Source organism: Pinus tabuliformis, chromosome 8 (genome assembly GCF_031772625.1).
Source record: "Pinus tabuliformis cultivar Carrire ecotype Pingquan chromosome 8, CPIR1, whole genome shotgun sequence".
Lineage (NCBI taxonomy): Eukaryota > Viridiplantae > Streptophyta > Pinopsida > Pinales > Pinaceae > Pinus > Pinus tabuliformis.
This window is the reverse complement of record NC_142294.1, coordinates 11,049,424-11,076,704: the sequence shown is the minus strand read 5'-3', so window position 1 is coordinate 11,076,704 and position 27,281 is coordinate 11,049,424. Positions and strand designations below refer to the sequence as shown.

At 39.4% G+C, this 27,281-nt stretch overlaps 1 protein-coding gene across 1 annotated transcript in view; it reads left to right on the top strand.

Annotated features, from left to right (window-relative positions):
• Positions 1-27,281, top strand: part of LOC149233914 (ARM repeat superfamily protein) — a 524,198-nt gene that overhangs the window by 402,756 nt on the left and 94,161 nt on the right. The window contains exon 30 of the mRNA XM_089371682.1: positions 2,185-2,311. Within this exon, the coding sequence (XP_089227808.1) occupies positions 2,185-2,311 (127 nt within the window). The remainder of the gene's footprint in view (positions 1-2,184; positions 2,312-27,281) is intronic.

Genomic DNA, 27,281 nt, shown 5'->3' with positions numbered 1-27,281 from the left:
TTTGTTCGGATTGGGGAACATCTGCCTAATAAGTATGGTTGCCAGCTGTCTACAGCATGTAAGATGGCCATCATTTCTTTCTCATATGTAGATTGACCCAGATGTTTTCCACTGAGTTGTTGACTAGTGAAAGCCAATGGTTTACCTTCTTGCATTAATACTGCGCCAATACCCATACCTGAAGCATCACATTCAATCACAAAAGATTTGGTGAACTCTGGTAAGGCCAATACTGGAGTGGAGCACATGGCTTGTTTGAGATCTAAGAAGGCTTGCTAAGTTGCGCCAATCTAGAGAAATGATTTTTTCTTGAGAAGATTAGTGAGGGGTCTGGCAATGCGTCATAATTGCAGACAAATTTGTGATAGTCGCCTGTGAGACCTAAGAATCCACTCAAACTCTTCAAAGTATTTGGTTGGGGCCAATCTTCCATTGCCTGAATCTTTTTCGGATCAACTCTCACTTTGTCACGACCCACAGTGTGTCCTAAATACTCTACTTCTTCCATGCCAAAGGAGCACTTCGATAATTTGACAAATAATTTGTGATCTTGGAGCAATTGCAATATTTGGTCAACATGCTGAAGATGTTTGTCCCATGTTATGTTGTAGATGAGAATGTCATCGAAGAAGACCAAGACAAATTTTCTGAGATATGGTTTCAGAAGGTGGTTCATGAGGCTTTGAAAAGTGGATGGAGCATTATAGAGACCAAATGGCATGACCGGGAATTCATAATGGACTTCATGAGTTCGGAAGGCTGTCTTGGGGATGTCCACTTCCTTCACGTGTATTTGGTGATAGCTCAATCAGAGTTCTAGCTTGGTAAAGAATTTAGCACCATGTAGTTCATCAAGCAGATCATCAACAACTAGAATAGGAAATTTGTCCTTGATAGTGAGCTTGTTAAGGGCCTGAAAGTCAGGACACATGCGCCATTCTCCATCTTTCTTTAGAACCATGACCACTGGAGATGAATAAGGGTTGGTGCTGGGACGGATAACACCAACTTCAAGGAGTTCCTTGATGATTTTTTCAATTTCATTCTTTTGGGGAAAATGATATCGATATGGGCAGACATTTAACGCTGGGCACCCGGACCAAAGGGATGCTATGATCATGTTCACCCCTAGAGGGTGGAAACTCTTTAGGTTTGTCAAAGACCCGTTGGTGGTGATCTAGTACCTGTTGCATCTTGGGATGAATACGAGTAGTGGATTTAATGGCCTGGATGGCATTAAATTGGGTGACTACTCCATGATGGTCCTTTTTTAAAAGCTTCTCCATTCGATGTGAGCTGATTATAGTAGGACAACCTTCCTGGAGTCCCCTCAGTGTATGAGTGTGGTTGTTCTGCTTACAGCGCATATATAACTCCTGGAAATCCATTGTGATAAGGCCCAATGTGCAATGCCATTTAGCGCCATGGACAATGTCACAACCACCCATTTCAGTGGAAAACATGTGGGTTTTTAGGTAGTAATCTCCCATCTGAAGCTTAATATTTTGACAACGTCCTTCACATTTCATGGTCCCCCCATCAGCGATAAGGGCTTGGAAATTAGATACCGCCCGTACAAATCAATGAACAACGACCGTAACTCTCTTATGGAGAAGGTTATGAGCGCTGCCATTATCAATCAATAACACTACTGGCCGATGTTTAATAAAACCTCGGATTTTGAGAGTCTGGGGCGAAGAAATTGCAGCCAAGGCATGTAGTGATATAACCGGCTCATCTGGCGTAGCTGTGAGATCATTGTTTGGGTCGGTTTGGGTTTCACCCGCCTCTTCCTTAGGTACCTCAAGGGATGGAGCTTCATCCATAGAACAATAGGGGAACAATTACAAAGGTGAGAGTTGTGGCTGATACCATTGTTTCCGTTAATATAGAGTTCTTAGTGAGGCTTTGCACTAAGGTGCTAGATTATTCAGTAACACCACTCCCAACAGCCTTGGTGAATTCTAACCTGTCGATATTTCTACAAATATTTTATAGTGTTTCTTGAAGTATGTTGTAAATGTACTATATTCAATGATGCTTATTCCCCTTGAATTCTGTGCAGAACAATTTTCTTTCTCAATAGTACACTAAAGTTCTGATCAGATTCTCTTGTAGTTGTAGGTTTTTTTAAATCATTACTACAACATCCTAACTGTAATTTATTGGCTAAATTATTTCTAGATAATCAAGGCCTTTGGTAAGCCAGAGTTTTGTAATATGGTTATGCCTTTTCTACTGGAGAGCTGCACTCAAAAGTCTTCTGGGAAAGTTGATCACGGAGGTTCATCATTGGATGGTTCTAGTGCAGGTAAAATGCCCTCATCTCTAACAGTTTCTTATATCCAATTATCATCAACGTCACTTCCTTACTTTCGGTTTGAGCACAAAATAGCTAATGAAAGAAAATAGGTCCAGTTCCTGCAAATGAAGAAAACCATGAGATGAAGTTGATTCTAAATGAATTTTGTAAATGCATAACTATCCATTGTAAATTTTAGTTTCATTTGCAACAGAATAGTAAGGATATGCTATCTACAGGCAAATTGCTAGAAAATAAATTTGCCTACATTCTCTCTGTTTTTTAGTATGTAACTCTATGCCTGGTTTTATTCTTCTGGCCATTCAATATTGTATGCCGCTGTATCAAAGGTCTATGCTGGAGGATGTTAAAGAATATGTATTTAAGTTCCACAGTTCTATTATTGTGATTCATTATGGCTGTAGCATCTGACATTTAAGAATGAAAAAATCGAAAATTACTTCTTAAAATCAAGTGCGATGTGCCTCGAACAAAATAAATGGATTCTTGAATAATATGTATGTACTTCTATTAGAGGCTAACATATAACTTAAGCTTCGTTAAACTTAGACAAGGCCAACTTGAGAACACTGAAGAACTCCTTAGCTAATATCTGGAGTCATCTAGCCTTGGATGCTAGGACGGGTTCTGCCCTGGGTTCAAACTTGCACTTCAGCACCAGTTTCTACAGTCATCAGAGCATTATTAGACAAGCTCTTGGGGTGGACATTGCCATTTCTGGACCTAAGGGTGTTGGTAATGGTGACTTATCCTCCTCTTTCACAGACTATCTTAGAGTCCACTTCTGTTTGTACTTATAGTGGGCTTTTTTTGAGATATCCGCTTTCTTTTTTGACTTTGTTCTCTAAGTTTTAGGTACTCTACGGTACTCTATCTGTGTTTGTACCTCGTTCTGGTTGGTTCATTTGCCAAAGGGTTTTAAATATACATGAGAGGGATTCTCATGTTGACAGGTTAATGATGACCTTGCATAGTTTGATGATTATACCACGAGCTTTATATTCCAAGATTGACTTGATCTTGTATGGAGATGTGATTGTCTTTGCAGGATGTCCTAGAGAGTTCATGATGCGGTGCTTGTTGATATTGGATTGTGACACTGACTTGCAGAATGATGGAGTTTGGAATGTTGTTTTTTCTGTTGGAGAGATACTTCTTCATATTCACAGATGCTCATTATTCATTGGATGAATGAGATGCTACGATAGCATGATTGGCAGTGTTGTGAGTGACAGTGGTTGATTCTGGGACTGCATCCAGAATTGATTTGCAGATAGCAAGTTTGGTGCAGTTGCAGATGGAATCGATAGGTCTTGGTGTAAACACTTTTCTCGTAAAGAGAATGTTAAATATTTGGATTACTCTAGAAGTGTTAAAGTTAGCAACTGGGGATCAATTCCCTCATTTGGAAGGCTCCTCTTGATGATAACCTTCACCCTTGAAGAGCTCTTGATGGCATCATTCATCATTGGGAATTTTGGAATTTTTGTCTTCCTACAAATGCTTCATTTTCAGGTTGGCTCAAGTTGGCTCCTCTTCATGTCGGCTCATGGATGAAAAGACATGTCTCTTCACCCCACTCCAACAACTATAAATAGGGCTATTTGTTCACCTCATTTGGCACATTACACATCACATCATCTCATCACAATAAGCTGGGATCTGAGGCAGAAGAAGATGAATTTTCTAAGGCAGAGGAAGATGAATTTTCTGAGGCAGAAGTAGACGATTTTCTGAGGCATGTGTGAAGGGTTTTGACCACCATTCTCTCTCTCCATTGACTCTAGTTGACTGACCACTTTCTCTCACTGTATGACCGAGTTCAGCAAGGCTGTTTTGGAAGACTTTTTTGACCGAGCTCCTGGGCACAATGACTGAGATTCTGGGCATCTCTTCACAGGTCGGACCATCCCTGTTGAACTGCATTGACTGCAGGTCAACTCTGCAACAGTTGATTGAGTTTCAGAGACTTATAACAGTATGAAATTCAGACTTAAAAGGCATTTCATAGGTGACTCTTGGCAGCATTTGGTTGGTTCTCTGCTTCTCTTTTGGACAACTGTTGGTTGGGTTTTTGTCGACTGTTTGACAGTCAAAGGCTTGACTTTGACTTCATCATCATTGTACATTATTGGATTCTCTCTCTACTGAATATTTGATATTTGGTAATAAGAAGAATTGATTAAGAGTTTTCCCCATCTTGGGTTTTTCCCTAGCCTTAGCCAAATGTTGGTGTTCTCTTGTCTTGACTTGTCTTCTGCATTCACTGTTTGTGTTCTATCTACAGTTATTGTCAATGTGAACTAATGGTTTATGTGATTGCTATTGAAAATTAAAGTGGAATTGTCATTGGGCTAATAAAAAGACATTGAAGTAATTGTTGCATGCATAGAACATACCATTGTTATCTAAAATTAACATGGCATCAGAGGCAGGGTGAGGACAAGCCCAAGGAAGAGAAAAGCAATGACCAAGATTTTTGTTGACAAGGACTAGTCTCCATGGCTGCTACTTCATATTTCAAGATTGAGGATAAGCTCAATGACAAGTCAAATTATCATGCCTCGAAGATGACTTTTGATTTGACCTTGAAGGAGCATGAAGTATTGGACTAGGTGCAAGGGAAAGTGCTGAAGCCTCTTCAAATGCACCTACTTCTCCTAGAAGGAAGTATAGAAAAGGTGAGGTTAAAGCTAAGGAAATTATAATTGACTCCATTCAAAAGCATTTGGTTGCCTATATTTTTGATCTGGGAACTTCCAAGGAAATGTATGATAAGTTGGTTGGGATCTTCAAAGTGAACGATTCAAATCAAATCCTCTTTCTCAAGAACAAGTTGAAGGATATCAAATGTGAAAGTTTCTGAATCTAACACATCAGAAACCCCTACTGAAATATCTGGTTTACTATCTCCTACTTGTTCTTTACATTAACAAGTTATTTATTAACATAAACATCGAAGTAAACACAATTGCAGCCTTCAAAAATATACAGATCAACAACTGAAATAAACTGAGACAACACAAGGGACACCGTTATTTTTAGACAATCGTCCCCAGAAAAACCCAATTTGGGAAAACCGGTGCAACATATATGAGGGTTTTGTTATTAAGCAGATTCTTGAATACAACTAGGGTGCCATAAATGGCTCACCCTTCAGAGAATATCCTTGGCAATATTGCTTCTCTCCGGAGACAGATATATCGGCAAATCAACCCCACAGTGCCTCCAACTGTTCCTTGTGCTGGATAACAAAGGCTGCTGCAAGTAGTCCTCTGGAACTGCGTCACCCTCTCCCGGCTGATCCGCTCCCAGTCTGCCCCATAGAACCTCCTCAACGCAGCCTCTTCAGCCCAGCATCAACCTCTACAGGCCTCTGCGCTGCCTGTGTTAGCCTCTGCAGCTTTCTATGTCAGCCCCTGCGTCCTCTGCATCTGCCTCTTTGGCTTCTGTGTCCTCTGCGCTGGCCTCCTCAGCCTCTGCGTCAGCCCTCCTAGGCTCTGTGTTGACTCTTCCGGCACTTTACTGCCTCTCTGATATGTATTCTTCAGCCTTGGATCGAAATCCCTTACTAAACTGCCCCTCACTGCAACTGATCTTTAATTCTATTTCCTCAGCAAACCCAACCTCAGAACATCGAATTCTTGATCTCTCTTGGTGTATCTCCAACTGACCCTCAAGCCTCCTCTTATATTTTTCCTGTTGACGATTCAATGACTGCGATTAAGTCCCTAATCAACAACTAAGATTAGATTTGGCTTGATCCTCGTTATTTAGAACTTTCTCACCCATATTATATTAATACACATTAATATTTTAATTTTCCTAAGTTTAGACTTAGGAACTCATTAAAAATATTAATTATTTTAATATCTCTTCATCTGGGTGGATTCTCCAAACGATTTCTGGGTCTTGGAGATCTCATGTGCATTAGCCTCTCCACCAGTTTTCATGGCTAGAGCACATCCGATGTTACCAAAAATCAACATCAAGATGGATAAAGGGGAGTCTATCCAATCCTATTTTATGAGAATAACTCAAGTGAAGAGTGACCTACTATCTATTGGAGAAGTTACTGCTGATGGGGAACTCACTCTCATTGCTCTTGGAGGTCTTCCAAGGCCTTGGGATACATTTGTCACCACCATTCTCAATAATTACATGATACTCGGTTTTGATGAGCCATTGGCTAGATGCACTCAAGAAGAAACAAAGATGATGGAGAGAGATAAGTCCCGCAATGGAAATGAACCTACCGCTTTCTCTGCACATGCTAAAAGGAAGAACGATTCAAGGTGACAGGGTCAAGGATCTCAGAAGGGATTCAAAAAAAGTGGCAAAGGAAGATGCTACAATTGCAATAAGTTTGACCACTATGCTAGAGAGTGTCCTCACAAAAAAATCCTACAAGGGATGACAACAACAACAACAACAATTACAAAAGAAATAACAATCAAAGAAAGAACAGGTACAACAATAAGGGAAAAGGGAATGCTCTCGTTGCCCGAGAAGGAAATAATCGACCTCCTAAGATGACAAGGAATGCCAGGTATGATAAAAATAATGTTATAGAAAAAAACAAGATGAGTTCTATCTTATTTCTGCTCTATCTACTGCCTCTCCTTCGGATACTTCGGATACTTTGGATCATTGGTTAATTGATAGTGGAGCCTCAAGGCATGTCACTGGATATAAGGAGGTCCTCTCAAATCTAGTTGAGAGGAAAAGTAATCTAAAGATTATTCTTGGAGATAATGCCACCTACTCCGTAAAAGGGATAGGAATTGTCACTCTTCACTTGAACTAATGTCAAACCATACATTTTCAGGAAGTCTTGTATGTGTCTGATTTGAAGAAGAATTTGGTGTCTTTTTGCGATGGAAGACAAAGGCTTCAAGGTAACTTTCATTGACGGAAAGGTACTTGTATTGCAATAAAACTTCAAAGATGCTTTCACTCTTGGATTTAGGGTTGATGGTCTTTATCAAGTTGGTGGAAGTCTTTTGGGAGCATTATCAAGTGATACCTCTATTCATTGTGAGTTATGGCACCGAAGATTTGCCCACTTACATTACAAAGGCTTACCTAGGGTAAGGAATATGGTCATAGGAATGCACGAGTTCCATATGAACCATGAAGGAGTTTGTCAAGGTTGTGCATTTGAGAAACATACAAAGGGACCATTCCCTTTTAGTGAAAGAAAAACAACTGATATTCTTCAATTGATCCATTTTGATTAATTTGGTATCTTACCCGTAACTTCATTAGGAGGATACTCATACTATGCAATCAATGTTCCACCAAGACTCCGGGATGGGAAGACGCGGGTGAGGGGAGACGCACAAGGGGGACGTGTGGGAGTACCCTCAAATTTTAGGAAAATTTAGGGGGGTGGGGGGACGTCGGGGTATATATATTTTTTCCTTTTTTATATATATATATATATATATATATATATATATATATATATATATATTTCAAATTCATATTCAATAATGAAAGCATAAATACAATGATACATATATAATTGAATTAAATAATGAAATACATTGATCCATACTCATCATCCTTACTAATACATACATGATTCATCCATAGACCACGAGATTCAATAATGAAATACTCCAATCCATATTTATTATTCATTATTCACCATTCTAGAATCTACATTGATTTAAAAATTAAATTCATCATTCATAATTCTAGATTCTAAATTGATTTAAAATTAGAATTCAGAATTCAGAATTCATCATTCTAGAATCTAATTAGTACTAAGCAAAATAGACTATAATAGACACTGAAATCTGAATACTGGAATAGTAAATTGATATAACTAAAACTCAAAAACAATGGAGTGATGGGTCTAAAAGTCACTCTAAAGTACAAAGAGGACTTGGTGCTCTTCATTAAATACAAATTCCATACCATTGTACATGACAAAAGGCAATGGAAACAGTGCAATCCATCGAATCCTGAATTCCTGAAAAACTGTTAAGTCTGCTGGATTTTGAGTGAGATCTAAAATTCTACTTTCTCCATATGAAATCCAATGAGGTCGGAACCACTCTCAAACATCCTGAGTCATTTCATGGTAATGTCAAAAATTTAAGTAAAAGGATGAAAATGAAAGATAAAGGAGAATGTCACTTTTACTTTAAGAATTTAACATTACCATGAATTGCATAGCATTAGTAGGGAAATATGGTCAGATACTAGGTTTTCCCTGTTATAAATCATTGTTTACAAGCAAATTTAAGGGGGGACGCATAGCCCATATTGAGGTGGGACGCCCAGGCATCCCCCTTTTGGGGAGTCGCGTCCCCCACACTGGGGAAACGTCCCCCCTTCATCTCCCCGCGTCTCCCCAAAAAGGGGACGTGGGGAACGTTTCCCCAGACGTCCCCCCGTCCCGGGTGCATGGGTGCGAGGGGTGCGTGCACCCGACCCTGGGGGACGCGTCCATGTGGAACACTGTATGCAATTTTTGTGGATGACTTCTCACGCAAAATAGGGATTTATTTCTTGAAGAGGAAGGATGAAGTCTTCAAATGGTTCCGTTCTTTCAAAGCATTGGTGGAGAATCAAACGAGGAAGAAGATCAAAGATAATGGATTGTAGATTTCTGTGTTTAGGTTTTTTAGAATCTACACTCAGATATTCCACAGTTTTCATTTTTACTTTGTTGACGTTTTGAGTTTAGACCAAGACTCATCATCAGGACTTGATTTACAAAGGAGAGAGACAATAGAGATAATAGGGTTAAGGTTGAGATGTCAAGTATGTGAGCCGACCAGCCATGTGAGCTGACCAGCCTAATGATTTGAATTAACATCTCAACTTTAACCCTATTTATCTCTACTGTCTCTCTCCTTTGTAAATCAAGTCCTGATGATGAGTCTTGGTCTAGACTCGAAATGTTGACAAAGCAAAAATGAAAACTGTGGAATATTCGAGTGTAGATTCTAAAAGATCACAGATGTTGAGGACTGACAATGGAACTGAATATGAATCTAATGAATTCAATGACATCAGTAGAGAGACTGGTATTAAGAGGAAGACAATTGTTCCATATGTTAGGGTTCTATAATTTATAGTGATCAATTGATGATTATCTGGTTATTTATTTTGGGAATCTGTTGGTAAAGTTTAGCCTATGAATCAGTAGGTGTCATATCCTAAAGATTTGTTTGTCCAAGGAACCATTTAGTTCTTGAAGCATTGTGGTCAAGACAAGTCTGAATGTTTGGGAGAGTTTTTGGATATAAATTCCAGGGTAGATCATGTTGTAGGTGTTTTCATGGGAAAGTGCTCAGAAGCAGCTTTTCAATGGTATATCTGGTAATTCAAACTGACTTTCCGATCAAAAGATAGAGGAAGTTGAAGTCTACTCAAAACCACAAAACAAAGAGAAAGGCCTAAGTGTGAAATTATTTATTTGAATTATTAAAATTAATTCAAAAATAACTTTGTAACCTAATTTCTAAAACATTAGAACCACATTTAATTTCATGCGTCAGCCAAAGTCAAAATCAAAAAGTCAAATCACCTTTATGTCCCCACCCTGCACTTAAATATTAAATCACCCTAATCTTTCATGCCTCGAGATATGTGCAAAGTTAAATCAATGGTTATTGATATATTTCGGAGTTCGGATCCCCCCAGCCCATTCGACATTTAATCAAGGTGGGGGGGTGGCTGGGTTCGAAAAGAGGTTTTTCATTTTATCGCTTTTTACCACTGTTATCTTCTTGTTAATTTCAGACCCCCTCCTCTTAAACCACTTACTACCTACCCCCCTCCCCGAAATACCATTATTCCTATTCATTTAAATTGTGGCGGAAATACATTTATAAAAGTGGCAGGAAAGTATATAAAGGAAATATTTCATACATTTATGAAATGATTTTTACGAATAGGAGGCTGAGAAAAAATGACACTCATGTAAATGAGTTTTACAAATGGGAGGCTAAGGTAAATGAGGCTAAGGTGTAAAATAAATTTACAGGTACAGGTGAAATGAATTTACAGTCACATGTGAATTTGAATTTAGTGGGGCAAGTGAAATGAATTTACTGGGGTAGGTGAAATTAATTTACAGGTGTAAAATGAAGTTGCAGGTGAAAGTAAAAGGGGAAAGTAAAAATACTTTACCAACCATGCAAAACAACACATGGTTTCTAAAAATCCATGGGAAGGAAAATCAACACATAGTTTTGGAAATCCATGAGAAGGCAAAACAACACATGAATTTCAAAACAAGTTGGTTTATTAAATCATTCAAACAAATATGTTGAAATTTAGTTATGAAATTCATTTGCAGGTTTAATCAAAATATTTGGAAAATATTATTCAAAATATATTTTGTTCCCCAAATATTTTGTGACAATAATGAAGTTTTCAAAAGATATGAAAGGCAAAAAACAACGGAAATAGAACTGAAAGGGACAACTAGTTGATTTAGGTGGCAGAGTTAATCAGATTTGCGAGGGCAGCTAGCAGGTTTTGTGAAGACAACTTCAACCTTTCCAGATTCCAAGGCAGAGAATTAGCATTTAAAAACCAATTTCCAGATTTGAAAGCTGAAGATTTTCCAGCAGTTCCATATTTCCTGCAGATTTCTAGTTAATAATGTTATTTTTAGTCTATTACTCAGCTTTTTTGCAGAAAAATTGTTAGATATTATTTTGTAATTAGTTCCTTTTTGGAATTTGATATTAGTTTAGCATAAAGTCTATAGATATATTGTAATAAAGCTGGAACAAGGGTTGGAACTTGTACCGAGAAAGAAGATCTTTGATGTAAAGCTGTGTACTGAGCTAAAGTGATTATTTCATTAATACAGAAAGTCGTTCCAGGATTCATGTGTCAAGCAAATTTGTGATGTTTTTCCTCTTGCGTAATTGTTGTTTCTCTGTTTTTCCATATGTTTTTCCTATCTGTATTGTTTAAAGAAAATTAAGGGTTGATCTTGTTTAATTACACTCTGCTCTGGCTTATAAACAATATCTATGTTTTCAAACTGAGATTAAATATATAATTCATTCTAAAATGCTCTTATGTTTAATTGAATCTCAATCTTTTCCTGCCTTTCATTCCACCGAAGCTCCAAAGATCCAATAGCCTATCTACCTTGCCCTGTTACAATTTGTTCTATTATTTTTGTATCTGATCACCCTAATATTTTTCGACTCCATTGCCCAATGACCTTTCCATGCAATTTCAACCAAACATTTGAAAAAACCGAACTTTGAACCTAATAAGTAGCATAAAATCTCAAAGCAACAAATCTAAATCCAATAGAGAGATCCTTCTCTGAGTTTAGAGGGGCTAGCTTCTAAGCTTACAAGTGGTTATGTGGTTACATCTGGATTTTTCTTACAACCTTAGGAAATTACGGAGTGATAACACCATATACTCTAGAGTAAAATGTTGTTGCTGAAAGAAAGAATCCAACTATTATGGAAGCCACCCACGCCATGATTTATGATCAAGGTCTATTGAAATTTTTGTGGGGAGAAGATGCTAACACTGTTGTATATGTTCAAAATAGGAGCCCTCATCAAGCCTTGGATTTGAAAACACCTGAAGAAGTTTTCACTGGTAAGAAACTTGATATTTCTCATTTTAGAATATTTGGCTGTCTTGTGTATTTTCATGTGCATAAAGATAAAAGGAATAAGTTGGAAGCTTCTGGGAAGAAAGGTGTATTCGTTGGATACAATGAAAATTCAGAGGCATATAGAATTTATGTACCTGGTCAAAGAAAGGTAGAAGTAAGTAGAGATGTTACCTTTGATGAAGACACTGCCATCGGGAAAGCCAAAGATCTCCCCATCTTAAGAAAGGATGATGATGTTGTTGAAAAGCAAGAGGAACCTTCGATGAATTAACCTATGCCCAATGTTGATGGTCCAATGGATCCTCTTGATTCACCTCCTTGTGAACCCACTACCTCAAGGAAAAGACCTCCATGGCTCAAAGATACACTCGAAGATGCTGAAAAGCATACCGTTCCAAGAGGAACATTTCGGGAAAGTAAGAAGCCCAAAAGGTATCAAGGCTACTTGGCTGCCATGAGTACTATCATTGAAACTGAACCTTGCACTTTCGAAAAGGTCATGAAGCACCACGTTTGGAAAGATGTTATGTCTAAGGAATATGAATCGATCAAGAAGAATGATGTCTGGGAAGTGGTGCCTAGACCTAAGGACAAGTCTGTGGTCACTTCAAATTAGATCTACAAAATTAAACATGGAGCTAATGGAAGTGCTGAAAAATATAAGGCTAGGTTCATGGTTTGTGGTTTCTCTCAAAAGGAAGGAGTTGACTATGAGAAATATTTGCAACAGTTGCTCGATACACCACTATTCGATCCATAATTGCTCTAGCTGCCAATGAAGGGTGGAGCCTACATCAAATGGACGTCAAGACCGCTTTCTTGCATGGCTCACTTAAGGAGGAAGTCTACTTGGAACAACCTCAGGGGTTTGAAGTACAAGATAGGAGGACACATGTATGTAGGTTGAAGAAAGCCCTCTACGAGTTAAAGCAAACGCTAGGGCTTGGTATGAGAGGATTGATAACTATCTTATGAAGTTGGGATTTACAAGGAGCTACGCTGATCTAAACCTATACCTCAAGGTTGAAAATGACATGCCACTTATTTTGGTCTTGTATGTTGATGATCTATTTATGACTGGTGCAGACCCTGTCATTTATCAATGTAAGAGGGAGTTGACTTCCAAATTCGAGATGAAAGACCTAGGACTGATGCATTACTTCCTAGACCTAGAGGTTTGGCAAAAGGCAAGCAAGATTTTCCTTTCAAGGGAAATACATTGTGAAGTTGTTAGAGAGATGTGGGATGGTGGAATGCAAGTCTGTGTCTACACTGATGGAACTAAAATTCAATAAGTTATGTGAAATTGCTACTGGTCCTAAATTGGCAAATCCTAATATATACAACTTGTGGGGGCTCTGATGTTCTTGGTAAACTCTTGACCTGACATATGCTTTGTTGTAAATGGTTTGAGTTAATTTATGGTCGAGCCTCATCCTGTACATTGGTTGCTTGAATGACCTATTAGAGCCTTATGACTTATTCTAAATACTTGTAATATCACAAGCACGTTCGCTTGTCATTTAACTATGTTGCTACAACCATCCTCCTGTATGTGGGGATCTTTGTTTTCTATGGCAATGAAGACTTCGACATTTTATTTGATGTATCTCCCATGGTAGACACACTTAATGGTTTTCGCTGTAACTCGTTTCTAATGACATGTCGAAACTCAATATTGTTGTCCTCATCTACAACATGCCATCCCTCACAACCAAATTTCATACAGCTAGGTCATGATTTTGGCTAGCGAACCACTAAGAAGGTTTTAGAATGAAACTTTCATGGTAATGTGACCTATAGTTGGACCATAATGAACCAAAATACTTCTATGGTCAACAAGCCCTTCTATGTACTCGTGCGTAACTTTCTTTGTGATGTTTGATATTTCCAGCGATTTTTGTTTGTCAGTCTCCAATGACTTCTCTAAGGCCTGGATAAGAGTGAGTGAGGGGATAAAGTCGTTTCCATTCGGAAATGTTGTATTTGGTTTAGGTTTTGTTGATTTCTAGTAGCATTGGATGTACTCTAAACCTCAAAATTTGCAGGGAGGCTTGGACACATGCATTCCACAATACCCAGAAATCCTTTTTGGAAATTCCACCCAGAGACAATTTTATTAAACTAATTAATTATTTTTAATGGGTGCCTAAGTCTAAATTTAGGAAATTAAAATAATTAAAGGGTATTAATCTAAATGTGGGTGAAACTTCTAGAAGAAGACGAGGATCAAGCCAAAATGATCTAAGCCATTGATTAGGATCTAATCTGGGCCATTGGTTCTCAACAGAAGGATTATAAGAGGAGGCTTCATGGGCATTTCGAAGACACATCTTATAGAGATCAGAAGATCAAATTTTTGAAGCAGAGGAACTGGCGAAGAGAAATTCGAAGTGATCTTTTGCAATGAGGGGTAGGGATAGTTCCAGTTGGAGATTTCTCCTGATCCAAGAATACTCAACAGAGAAGGTAGAGAGAGATACAGTAGAGGTAGCATTGTGGTAAAGTTGGCCAGCGTAGGCTGATGTAGAGGCAGCGCAGAGCCTTGAGGAGGTCCGTAAATTTGCTGGAGAATCGATTTTCAAAGCCAGACGCAGGGTGTGAGACTAGGAGGGAAGAACTAGAAGTCTCAGAAGCAAATTGATCAGCCAGGAGGAGTGACGCAAACCCAAGTAGCTATGACATAGGGCCTACGCAGTGATTGCGTAGAGGCAGCAAGGGGCTCACCATTCAGTGGCTGGATCAACTAAGGTCTCCAGTGATAGTGTGAGGTAATCTCACTCATCTCTTTGTTAGTAATATTCTCTGTATTGGATAGCCATCAGGTCATCCAGAGATTGTATTCAGAAAAGCTACTGTATAATAATAAAACCCTTAGCTGTTGCACTGATTTTCCCGCATTGGGTTTTTTCGTGGACATTTGTCAAAAAATAACTCTGTAGATGTGTTGTGTATTTCTTTCTTGTTCAGTTTCTTATTTCCTCATTTTATTTAAATGGTGAAGACTGCAGTGTATTAATTTCGGTGTTTACTGTAGGAAACAGTGAATAATTTTGTTCGTAATTAACAAATAGAGGAAACCTAATCAGTGGTTGCAGTAGAAATTTGGGCTTCCAAATTTTCACATGGTATCAGCGTTGTAGGTGAAACAAGAGAATAAAGTCGCAAGAACCTAGTGTTGAAGGAAGAAGGGAATTCAAAGTGCTGCATAGGCAGCAAATCGAATCCCAGAGGGTTTGCGCAGTCCAGGACAGGAGGGCAAGATCTTTGCGGAAAATCTCTCTGAGTGAGTTGATGGAGAGGTAGGGTTTCCAGATCGAAATTTGTCAGTGACAGAAGGAGCAAAGCAGCAACTTCAACGAAGAGGGGTTTCTGGTGTGACACAGTTTTTGCAAGCAGTTGCTGGACAGAAAGACGTGAGAAGGAAGAAGAGAGACACTTGAGGGAATTTCTTCCTCAGAGAATTCCTAGCCAGGGAATTCAAATTTTCATTTGCTGAGCAACAACGAAGGGAGCAAATGTACTGACTCTAGCGAGGAGTGCCACAATGCGTAGGCCAACCTAGTGTTGCGCAAAGGAGAGAGGAGGTTGTTCGACATTTTCATTGGTAGAGATGGCAGCTAGTGGGTTACGAGATCAGAATCAGTTGGATGGTGCATCCAACTATGTGATCTAGAAGGCAAGGATGTCATGCCTTCTGGATGAACATTTTCTCAAGATCTACGTCGACAGTGTGGTCGCTGAGCCCGCCGATCCAGATCTTCTCAAGAAGAACAAGGGAGAGATGGCGAAGGCCAAGTGGATGATACTCAACGGAGTGAAGGATCATGTAGTATGTCACATCTTAGGCAAAGGGATTGCCAAGAAGATGTGGGATGCCTTGTCCACGCTATATCAGGGATCTTCCGAGTAGCGGAATGTACTTGGAGAAGAAGATGATATCCACGCAGATGAAGAAGGGGGAACACATTGATTCGTTCCTTGCAAAACTTCAAGAGAGCCGTGATGAGTTAGCAACTGTGGGGTCAACACCTAAACCTACCAAGATGCTGAGGCTGGCCTTAAACTCAGTTTCAAAAGAGTGGTAAGTATTTGTCCAGAACATCCTGGGTAGGGAGAAATTGCCAGACTCAGAAGGGATGTGGGCTGCTCTTCAGTAGGAAGAGAGGAGGAGAGACTTAGTCAAGTGCAAACTTGACAGTAGCAACAACAACAGTGGGTCAAAGCCCAAGGAGGAGGATGAGAATGCAACCTTCGCATCTAAGGGGCAACACGAGCAGCAGAAGAAAAAGAAAGATATTTTGAAGATCAAGTGCTTCCCGTGTGGCGAACTGTGTCAATACGCTACACAGTGTCCTCTCAAGAAGAAGGACAAGGATGAGAAGCATGATCCGAAGGCTAGATCTGCACAGATCGAGGAGGATTTTACCATGATCACCTAGAGGTGGGGTAATATAGAACTGTAGTTCGAAAGAACTGCAGATGGGAAGGATCTTTGAGGAGCAACGAAAATTTTAAGGATGGAAGTTTATCTTAAAGTTTAGAAACCTTGGCGAATCTTACTAGTCCCTAATACATGTTTAGATTTCTAATTATTTTATATTATAAAATATATAATATTGGTGACTTTTAAGGTAAAATAATTCTATACTATAAAATTTGGGCGAATTCATTTTTAGAAAAATGGAAATTAGCAAATCTTTTTTTTGGAAAAAGCATGGAATATTAGCCCCTTAAATTTTCCCTGTTGAGGAGTCCACCTCTTGAATCAATACCTTGCTACGGGAGCCCATATCAGAAGTAGCAGGATGGACCATGATCAGTTGATGCAAAGGAGTGATAGTTGCAGTGGTTAGGAGTGCCAGAGACTGAGCAGCGCAGAGCTAGAGTTGGCAGTGGTGATGTTGGCACAGAGCAGAGTCAGCAACAACACATAGGCTTTAGAGGGTCAGCGCAGAGACTAGAAGCAGTTAGAACTCCAGTAACAAGATGCATCATAATGAACACTAGTTCAGTAATTTGGAATGCTTTTCTGTTGCTAATTTAGTAGCATTAGCAGTTGGAGAAGGATGCAGTGTTGGTAGTGGCAAGGCCATCAACAACACGGATGCAGAATTTGAGAGGGAGTTGCAGTATGGATGCAGTATTGGTAGTAGCAGTGTTGACAACAGTACAAATGCAGTGTTTGCGAAGTAGTTGGTGGGCAGCAATGTCAGACATTAGCAGCGTAGAGGGAGATGTTACAGAGAGGGGTGATGCTTCAGCAGGTTGCATTACTAGTGCACATTCCTTGCTAAGAGAGAGTGTTGATTTATGGTAGCATCAGATGTTCTCTAAGCCTAAAAATTTGCAGAGAGGCTTGGACACATGCATTCCACAATACCCTGAAATCGTTTTGGGAAATTCCACGTGGAGATAGTTTTATTAAAATAATTAATTATTTTTAATGGGTGCTTAAGTTTAAGCTTAGGAAATTAAAATAATTAAAGGGTATTAATCTAACTTTGGGTGAAACTTCTAGAAGAAGATGAGAATCGAGCCAAAATGATTTGAGCCATTGATTAGTATGTAATTTGAGCCGTTGGTTCTTAACAGAAGGATTATAAGAGGAGGCTTGATGGGCATTTGGAGGACACATAGAGTAGATATCAGAAGATCGAATTTCTAAAGCAGAGCAGTTGCCAGAGAGAAATTCAAAGTGATCTTTTGCAGTGAGGGGTAGGGATAGTTTTGCTTGGAGATTTCTCCTAATCTGGGAATACTCAGCAAAGAAGGCAGAGAGAGATCCAGGAGAGGCGACGTTGTGGCTAAGTTGGTTAGCATAGGCTGACAGTGAGCCTTGAGGAGGTCCGTAAATTTGCTGGAGAATCGATTTTCAGAGCTAGAAGTCGGGGTGTGAAACTGGGAGGGCAAAAGTCGAAGTCTCAGAAGCAAATCGATCAGCTGGGAGGAGTGACGCAGACCCAGGCAGCTATGACGCAGGGCCTACGCACTGATTGCGCAGAGGGAGCTAGGGGCTGGCAATTCAGTGGCTGGATCAACCAGGGTCTCTAGTGATAGTGTGACGTAATCTCACTCATCTCTCTGTCAGTAATATTCTCTGTACTGGATAGTGTTATGAATATAATTCATAACAAGTAAATAAATAAAATAAATGTAAATATTTAATAATAAAAAATTGACTATGTTAAATAGTCATTAAGTTAAGTGAAAAGGCATGCCTAAAAGACATACCTAATCATGAAAGGTCACCTGCTGAGGTATAAAAGCAGGGCCTCATTATAACATTCATATCACATATACATTTTTTATATATAATAAATCATTATTATTAAATACCTCTTGTGTATTTTTACATTCAAGTCTCTAAGCTATCAGTTTTCTTGCTTCAGTATTAGTTTTTATGCTTCAGTGGTATGAGAGCCATGGTGCACAATATAATCATGCAAGTCTTTAATGTTGTTCGCTGCACAATGTGCCATTACATTCACGTCCTGATTGCGTTGAGCAGTTTAATAAAATTCAAGAAGTATTTCAACGACTAGAAAAGTCATGTGCAAAAGTTAAAGCATGTCGAAAGGAAATCGATAGTAAGGAAAATGATAATGACAGTGAAGAAAAGAGAGAAGATGAAGGAATAGATGATTATAATGTTCAATATTATGATGAAGGCATATCAAGGCCATCAAGTGCTCTATTGATATCTGTAGACCCAAGACCCGTTGTTCCTATTGTATCCATTCAAACTATTCCTTTGTTGTCACGGTCTATCAGTGCATCAGGAAGACTAGGAGTTGGAGATTCTATGGCTTCAAATAGCATGTTGTTGTCTCAAAGTTCATAGGTGCCTCCATCATACAAAATGGCTGATATTGGAAAAAATAAGAGTACTAACACTCTAGCAGCGACAAGTCCCTCTCAAGGTTCCACTGCTTCACATTCTAGTGGTTTTATGGAAAACTCTCTTTCATCTTCTGTGTTACCTCTACAATTCCAGGTTCTCCTCAATCAAGTCATAGGATAGACATGCATAAATAATATTCCTCAGGTCAGACGAGTTGTGATGCCTTGCCTTCTTCATCTGGGGCTATTGGATCATATATTCGCACATTACAATTATCTTTCTTGATTGGACTTGAAAAAGACCAGCGTATTTGTGGTGCTACTGATCAGAGTGAGCGTCCAGCATATTTGTGGTGCTACTGATCAGAGTGAGTGTCCTGTGGGCTTCACTTTTCGCTCAGTAACTCTTGAGATGATAAATCGACAAAGATCTCATGGGCATACGCTAGATGTTGAAGATTCCAATTCTCGTGTACAAGAAAAATCTTTCAAAGTGGACCAACTTGATCATCAACCAAGTTTACCGCGAGAATCAAAAATCCTGTGGAAAAGTTTAAATCTCCTTCTTCTTAATTGTCGGTATAGCGTCGTGAATAAAAGATTGTTTCATTCTACAAATGGATTCGTGACACTTATTGAAACCCTGAGCCAACATTTCTATATAAACGGACGGAAGGGCGAAACTGGTAACCCGGTTGGCAGGGACACTGTGAATATTTGTCAGGATATAGTTACGCTTGTGGAGATTACAGGCTTCAATGCAGAGAATGGTGTTTCTATTACGGGCACGCAATCCTGCGCCGAGGGTCTCTGTGGCATACTGCGTGTGTTTTACCTTAGCGGCTGCTACAAACATGACATTCCGAGAATCGTGCGCATTGCCGAGGCCATGTTTAACACTCAACGGTTTGATTTGCCTGAAATTTTCCTTCACATAATCTCATTCATCGCGATTGATCCATCTTTGCTTCTGCCTCGTTTCTTCCACATGTGTGCCTGCCTGCGTCCCTGCGTTCTTGTCGTGCTCCTTGACTGTTGGCTCCCTGCGTCCCTGCCTGTATCCCTGCATCCTCGTTGCTGCATCGACCTATCCTCCTCGTGGGTTCCTGCGCTCGGATCAGACAATTGCCAAGGCCTCGGTTCCAATTTCTGCAGAATCAACAAATCTCTTGTGCTCGGTGGTTTATTGTGGCAGCGACACCAAATCGTGCACCAATCGTGGTTTATTGTGGGAGCGACACCAAATCGGGCACCAATCGTGGTTATTTGTGTAGCGACACCAATCGTAGCTCAGGGAAAAGGACGCTGGCGTAATCAATAGACGGTCAAACACGCAACATTGATGATCAATGTTGATACGCTGGTTGGATTATAACGTCACGGGTCAACGTGTTCCTGCCGACGTATATCTCCATACTATATCACATTACAACTTAATAAGGTTATAACCGTATATCAAACAAATATTTTATATACGGTGTGACCACTGATAGGTTTTATGTATATAACGTTTAATTAAAACACATAAAAAAATAAAATCAGGGCATAAACAAAAATAAAATATTCAATATTAAATAAAAATAAAGATTAGTATTTGAAAAAAAATTCAGTAAACAAAAATATAATTATTATATTAAAAATAACTATATATATATATAGTTATTTAAAAAAAAAAAACATGAGTTATTAAAAAAAAATGCTGGGTTATAAAAAAAAAGTTTAGACTTGTTAAAAAAATTATTATTAAAAAAAAATATTCCAAAGGAAATATTACCGATGAACTATAAGACGAGAGGATGACCAGATTATACACATTGAGACGACAGACACTAAGTGAAGAAAATCCACAACATTAAAAGCTTTGAGGACAAAGCTTCCGATGGAAGGGGCTATGTTATGAATATAATTCATAACAAGTAAATAAATAAAATAAATGTAAATATTTAATAGTAAAAAGTTAATTATGTTAAATAGTCATTAAGTTAAGTTAAAAGGCATGTCTAAAAGACATACCTAATCATGAAAGTTCACCTGCTGAGGTGTAAAAGCAGGGCCTCATTGTAACATTCATATCACATATACAATTTTTATATATAATAAATTATTATTATTAAATACCTCTCGTGTATTTTTACATTCAAGTCTTCAAGCTATCAGTTTTTATGCTTCAGATAGCCAACAAGGCATCCAGAGATTGTATTAAAAAAAACCACTGCATAATAATAAAACCCTCAGTTGCTGCGCCGATTTTCCCGCATTGGGTTTTTTTGGGGAAATTTGTCCAAAATTAACTATGTAGATGTGTTGTGTATTTCTTTCTTATTTCCACATTTTATTTAAATGGTGAAGGTTGCAGTGTATTAGTTTCGGTGTTTACTGTAGGAAAGAGTAAATAATTTTGTTCAATAATTAACAAATGGAAGAAACATAATCAATTGCTGCAGTAGAAATTTGGGCTTCCAAAATTTCACATGGTATCAGAGCTGCAGGTGAAACAAGAGAATAGAGCCGGAAGAACCCAATGTTGAATGAAGAACGAAAGTGAAAGTGCTGCATAGGCAGCAAATTGAATCCCCAGAGGGTTTGCGTAGTCCCGGCCAGGAGGGTAAGATCTTCGTGGAAAATCTCTCTCTGGGTGAGTTGATAGAGAGGTAGGATTTCCAAATCGAAATTTTTCAGCAATACAAGGAGCAGAGCAAGAGCTTCAACGAAGAGGGGTGCTGGTGTGACATAGTTTTAGCAAGCAGTCGCTGGGCAGAAAGATGTTAGAAGGAAGAAGAGAGACACTCGAGGGAATTTCTTCCTCAGAGAATTCCTAGCCATGGAATTTGAATTCTCCTTTGCTGAGCAGCAACAAGGGGCAACAAATCTACCGACTCCAGCGGGGAGTGCGTAGGCCAACCTAGTGCTGCGCAGAGGAGAGAGGAGGTTGTTCGACATTTTCTTGGTAGAGATGGTAGCTAGTGGGTTACGAGATCAGGATTGGTTGGATGGTGCATCCAATTATGTGATCTGGAAGGTAAAGATGTCACGCCTTCTGGATGAACATTTTCTCAAGATCTAAGTCGACAATGTGGTAACTGAGCCTACGGATCTAGGTCCGCTCAAGAAGTACAAGGAAGAGATGGCAAAGGCCAAGCAGATGATCCTTGACAGAGTGAAGGATCATGTAGTATGTCACATGTCAAACAAAGGGACTGCCAAGGAGATGCGGGATTCCTTGTCCACGCTATATTAGGGATCTTCCGAGCAGCGAAAGATGTACTTGGAGTAGAAGATGAGATCCACGTAGATGAAAAAGGGGGAATGCATTGATCCGTTCCTTGCAAAGCTTCAAGAGACCCATGACGAGTTAGCAGCTGTGGGGTCAACACTTCAGCCCACCGAGATGGTGAGGTTGGCCCTAAAATCAGTTTCAGAAGAGGGGTAAGTATTTGTCCAGAGCATCCTAGGCAAGGAGAAATTGATAGATTGGGAAGGGATGTGGGCAGCTCTTTAGCAACAAGAGAGGAGGAGAGACTTAGTCAAGTGCAAACTTGACAGTAGCAACAAGTTGTTTTAAAAACCGGCCGTTTCGACTCCGATTCGGCTGAGTTGGTCCGAGTCAGAGCCCAACCGGGTCGATTCGGCTGAGTTGGTTCGAGTCATAGCCCAACCGGGTCGATTCGGCCTTTGAACCGGACTGGCCGGCCGGGTTGTTACCGAGCTAGCTGAGTTGGCTAACGACTTGGCCGGCTCGGTAACAACCCGACTGGCTCGGCTGACTCGGTAATAGCGGCCGGTCAAGTCACTTTAGCGGCATTTTTTTTTGAAATTTCATTTTTAGGGACTCCCTGGGCTTCCCTGTCTGACTCATGGGTTTCCCTGTCTGACTCTGATCCCTAGTATTGATATGCTATTCATGGTAATGTTAAATTCTTAAAGTAAAAGTGACATTCTCCTTAATCTTCATTTTCATCCTAAAAGGATGAAAATGAAGATTAAGGAGAATGTCAATTTTACTTAAATTTTTAACATTACCATGAAATGAGTCAGGATGTTTGAGAGTGGTTCTGGCTTCATTGGATTTCATATGGAGAAAGTAGAATTTAAGATTTCATTCAAAATCCAACAGACTTATCAGTTTTTCAGGATTTCAGGATTGGGGGATTGCAATGTTTCCATTGAATTTTGTCATGTATTAGGGTATGGAACTTGTATTTAATCAAGAGCACCAATCCCTCTATGTACCTTGATGTTAGTGACATTGGTTGTCAAACTCCTCCGGGATTCACTCCCAAGCCCGGAGCTTCTGAAAATGTCGCTCCCGCTCCCATTTTCGGTCCCGTTCCCCACTTTTGCTCCCTCTCCCAAGTAACACTGAGCCAGATGATGTTGGCAACTCTAGCAGTAACCAATAGTATTGGTCACAGACTTTTGTTGTAGAGGCCATTTCTAGCCTCCTTGGTTCGGTGTTTTTGTTTTGATCTCTATATCATCATCGTGTATGTATTAGACAATGCATTGGGTGCCATTTTGATATAATGGATATATTCATGAGCCTACTTTGATCATATGTTGCCTTATATCTATATTCTAATGCTGTGTATTTGGAAACATGAATTTAAATCTTTAAAATTATGTATTTTTATAAAAAATAAATATTGAATGTATTTTTTACAATGACCGAGTCATTGAAATCGAGCTGGCCGAGTCGATACCGAGTCGGAGTCGACCCTCGGCCGAGTCGGAGTTGACCCTCGGCCGAGTCAGAGTTTTAAAAAATTGGCAACAACAACAGTGGGTCAAAGCCCAAGGAGGAGGATGAAAATGCAGCGTTCACATCTAAGGGGCAGCAGAAGCAGCGGAAGAAAAATAAAGATATTTCGAAGATCAAGTGCTTCGGGTGTGGCGAACTAGGTCACTACGCTACACAATGTCCTCTCAAGAAGAAGGAGAAGGGCAAGAAGCATGACCTAAAGGCTGCATCCGCACAAATCGAGGAGGAGTTTGCCATGATCGCCCAGAGGTGGGGTGATATAGAACTGTAGTTCGAAAGAACTGCAGATGGGTAGGATCCTTGAGGAGTCCACCTCTTGGATCAATACCTTGCTACGGGAGCCCATATCAGAAGTAGCAGGATGGACTAGGATCAGTTGATGCAGAGAAGTGTCGGAGTGACAATTGCAGTGGCTAGGAGCGCTAAACACTGAGTAGCACAGAGCTAGAGTTGGTAGCTGTGCAGCTGGCACAGAGTAGAGTCAACAACAACACAAAGGCTTTAGAGGGTCAGTGCAGAGACTAGCAGTAGTCAAAACTCCAGCAATAAGATGCATTATGCTGAACACTAGTTCAGTATTTTGGAATGCTTTTCTGTTGCTAATGCAGCAGCAGCAATAATTGGAGAAGGATCCAGTGCAGATTCTGTGTTGGCAGTGGCAGGGCCAATAGCATCATGGATTCAGAATTTGAGAGGGAGTTGCAGTACGGATGCAGTATTGGCAGTGGTAGTGTCGGCAATAGTACAAATGCAACATGTGCGCAGTACTTGGTGGGCAACGATGTCAGACATTAGCAACACAGAGGGAGATGTTACAGAGAAGGGTGATGCTTCAGCAGGTTGCATTACTAGAGCACATTCCTCGTAAGAGGGAGTGTTGATTTATGGTAGCATCGGATGTGCTCCAAGCTTCAAAATTTGCAGTGAGGCTTGTACACATGCATTCGACGATACTCAGAAATCGTTTTGGGAAATTCCACCCAGAGACAGTTTTATTATAATAATTAATTATTTTTAATAGGTGCCTAAGTCTAAACTTAGGAAATTAAAATAATTAAAGGGTATTAATTTAACTGTGGGTGAAACTTCTAGAAGACGACGAGGATCAAGCCAAAATGATATGAGCCATTGATTAGGATCTAATTTGGGCCGCTTGTTCTCAACAAAGGGATTATAAGAGGAGGTTTGATGGGCAGCATTTGGAAGACACATTGAGTAGAGAACAGAAGATCGAATTTCTGAAGCAGAGCAGTTGTTGGAGAGAAATCAAAGTGCTCTTTTGCAGTGAGGGGCAGGGATAGTTCCAGTTGGAGATTTCTTCTGATCCGGGATTACTCAACAAAGAAGGTAGAGAGAGATCCATGAGAGTTAATGCTGTGGCTAAGCTGGCCAGCGTAGGTTGATGTGGATGTAGCGCAGAGCCTTGAGGAGGTTTGTAAATTTGTTGGAGAATCGATTTTCAGAGCCAGAAGCCAGGGTGTGAGATTGGGAGGGCAAAAGTCGAAGTCTAAGAAGCAAATCAATCAGCTGGGAGGAATGATGTAGACCCTAGTAGCTGTGATGCAGGGCCTACGCAGTGATTGCGTAGAGACTACGTAGAGGCAACCAAGGTCTGGCCATTTAGTGGTTGGGTCAGCCAGGGTCTCTAGTGATAGTGTGAGGTAATCTCATTGATCTCTCTGTCAGTAATATTCTTTGTACTAGATAGCCAGCCGGGCATCCAGAGATTTTATTCAGAAAACTTACTGCATAATAATAAAACCCTTAGCTGCTGCACCGGTTTTCCCGCATTGGGTTTTTTCGCGGACATTTATCCAAAAATAACTGTGTAGTTGTGTTTTGTATTTCTTTCTTGTTCAGTTTCTTGTTTCCACACTTTGTTTAAATGGTGAAGCCTGCAATGTGTCCTAGTTTTGGTGTTTATTGTAGGGAACAGTGAATAATTTTGTTAAGTAATTAACAAATAGAAGAAACGTAATCAGTTGCTGCAGTAGAAATTTGGGCTTCCAAATTTTCACAGGTTTGCTACTTCATTAACCTCTGTGAGATGATCTTCATTTTTCCCTTGTATGCTTTTAATATCTCATATGCATCTTGTTACCTACTAAAAGTGGGTAACTCATAGGAGAATTTTTCTCTTAGATATCTCTTCGGTCAAAAACCAACAATCCCTGACAACGACTGATGTAGCTTATATATTGTGCCATTTGATGTTCACTCCCTGCATCAGTCATATTTCCTGTCACTTGTCTGTCAAGAGCATATGTTAGAAGGTGGGCAATCCATCCTGAGAGGAATGTTTTTCGTTGTGCAATTGGGTGCTTATGCTTGGTTTTTTTGGGTATTTTGGGCATGGATTATTGGTGACTTGGAAGAAGGAAGGGTTTTGATGGTGCTTTTGTTCCCTCAACTTCAATGGGGATTAATCTTCAATCCTAGTCTTGTGGGATCTCCCTTATTGACGTATGGTTTCCAAAAGGCAACTACTTGGGAAACCTTGATTTTGGTAGTGTAGTCCTGTTTTCTCATTCCTCATTTTTCACTCCCTCTGCACATTGCAAGCTCTATTTCATCATTTTTCTTTTCTGGGTCCACAAGGCACTTGCAGACCCCTTCCCCTTGTCCATGTGTCTAGGTCGGCGTAATGAACAAAGTTCGTATACTCAGAGGAATGCCTTGATTCCAATGTAACAAATAAAGTTCATATATACAGTAGAATACTGTGAAGATCTGCTATATGTAAATACCCATTATAGGACATGTTGCACACATTTCGTCAGAGTTCCAAGGAAGCAAATGTACCAATTTTTTCGAATGATTGAAATCAACAACCATCAGCATTTCAAGTCATTGTAAACCCATTTTGTGAATTTTTAATGTAAATGATGCTAATAAGATCGTGTATGTATGTAAAAACCTAGGTAAGCCTATTATTTTGACAACGAATTTCATCCTAGAAGGTTTTTCGTCTCACTGATTCATTTTTGTTTCTGAACACGGGTGATTGACAAAGTTTTTCCCTCCAAACTCACTCCAAAGTTAGGGTGGAATTTATCATCGAAGTGTTAGATGAGTCTTAGTGTTTTAATCAAGTTTTATGTAAAAGTGATTTGGGAATATTTTAAGTTAATTGGCTAAATTATTTTATTACAAATCACTTGGTCTACTAGATTGTATTGTATTACAAAATTGGGTATGTAATTTGAGGGTCTATACCGAAAAGGTGTTCCCCTTTTGAGGGTTGAATTGTAATTATCTCATGTAAAAAATATTTTAGTGCATGGTCCCGCATACTTAGACACCATGGTTAAAATATTAGAGGGTGGAAAAAATATTTAATACCCTCGAGTGTTGATTAATTAATTTTTTTGGCAAAAAGTAAATTAATCTTAAGCCACAAAATTAATTAATTAGAGTCAAAATTAGAGTCCTAGAGAAATTTAATTCTCCAAGTGGAAAAATTTCTGGGTGTCAAAAAAATTAATTTTTGGAGGTCCCCCACCAAGGGAATATTGGAAATTTCAAGAAAAATTGGACCCTTGGACCTTGGTGGTTAAGTCAAAGTCAATTTTTTGAGGAAATTAGCTCAAAATAATTAATTTTGAGCTAATAAAAAATGGGTTAAATGAGAAATTCGAAAATTCCTCAAAATAAATATTTTCAACAGCAAAGATTAAAAGATCATCAAGGATTTATCGACGATCAAAATTATTTTAACAAGGATCAAGCCAGCTAGA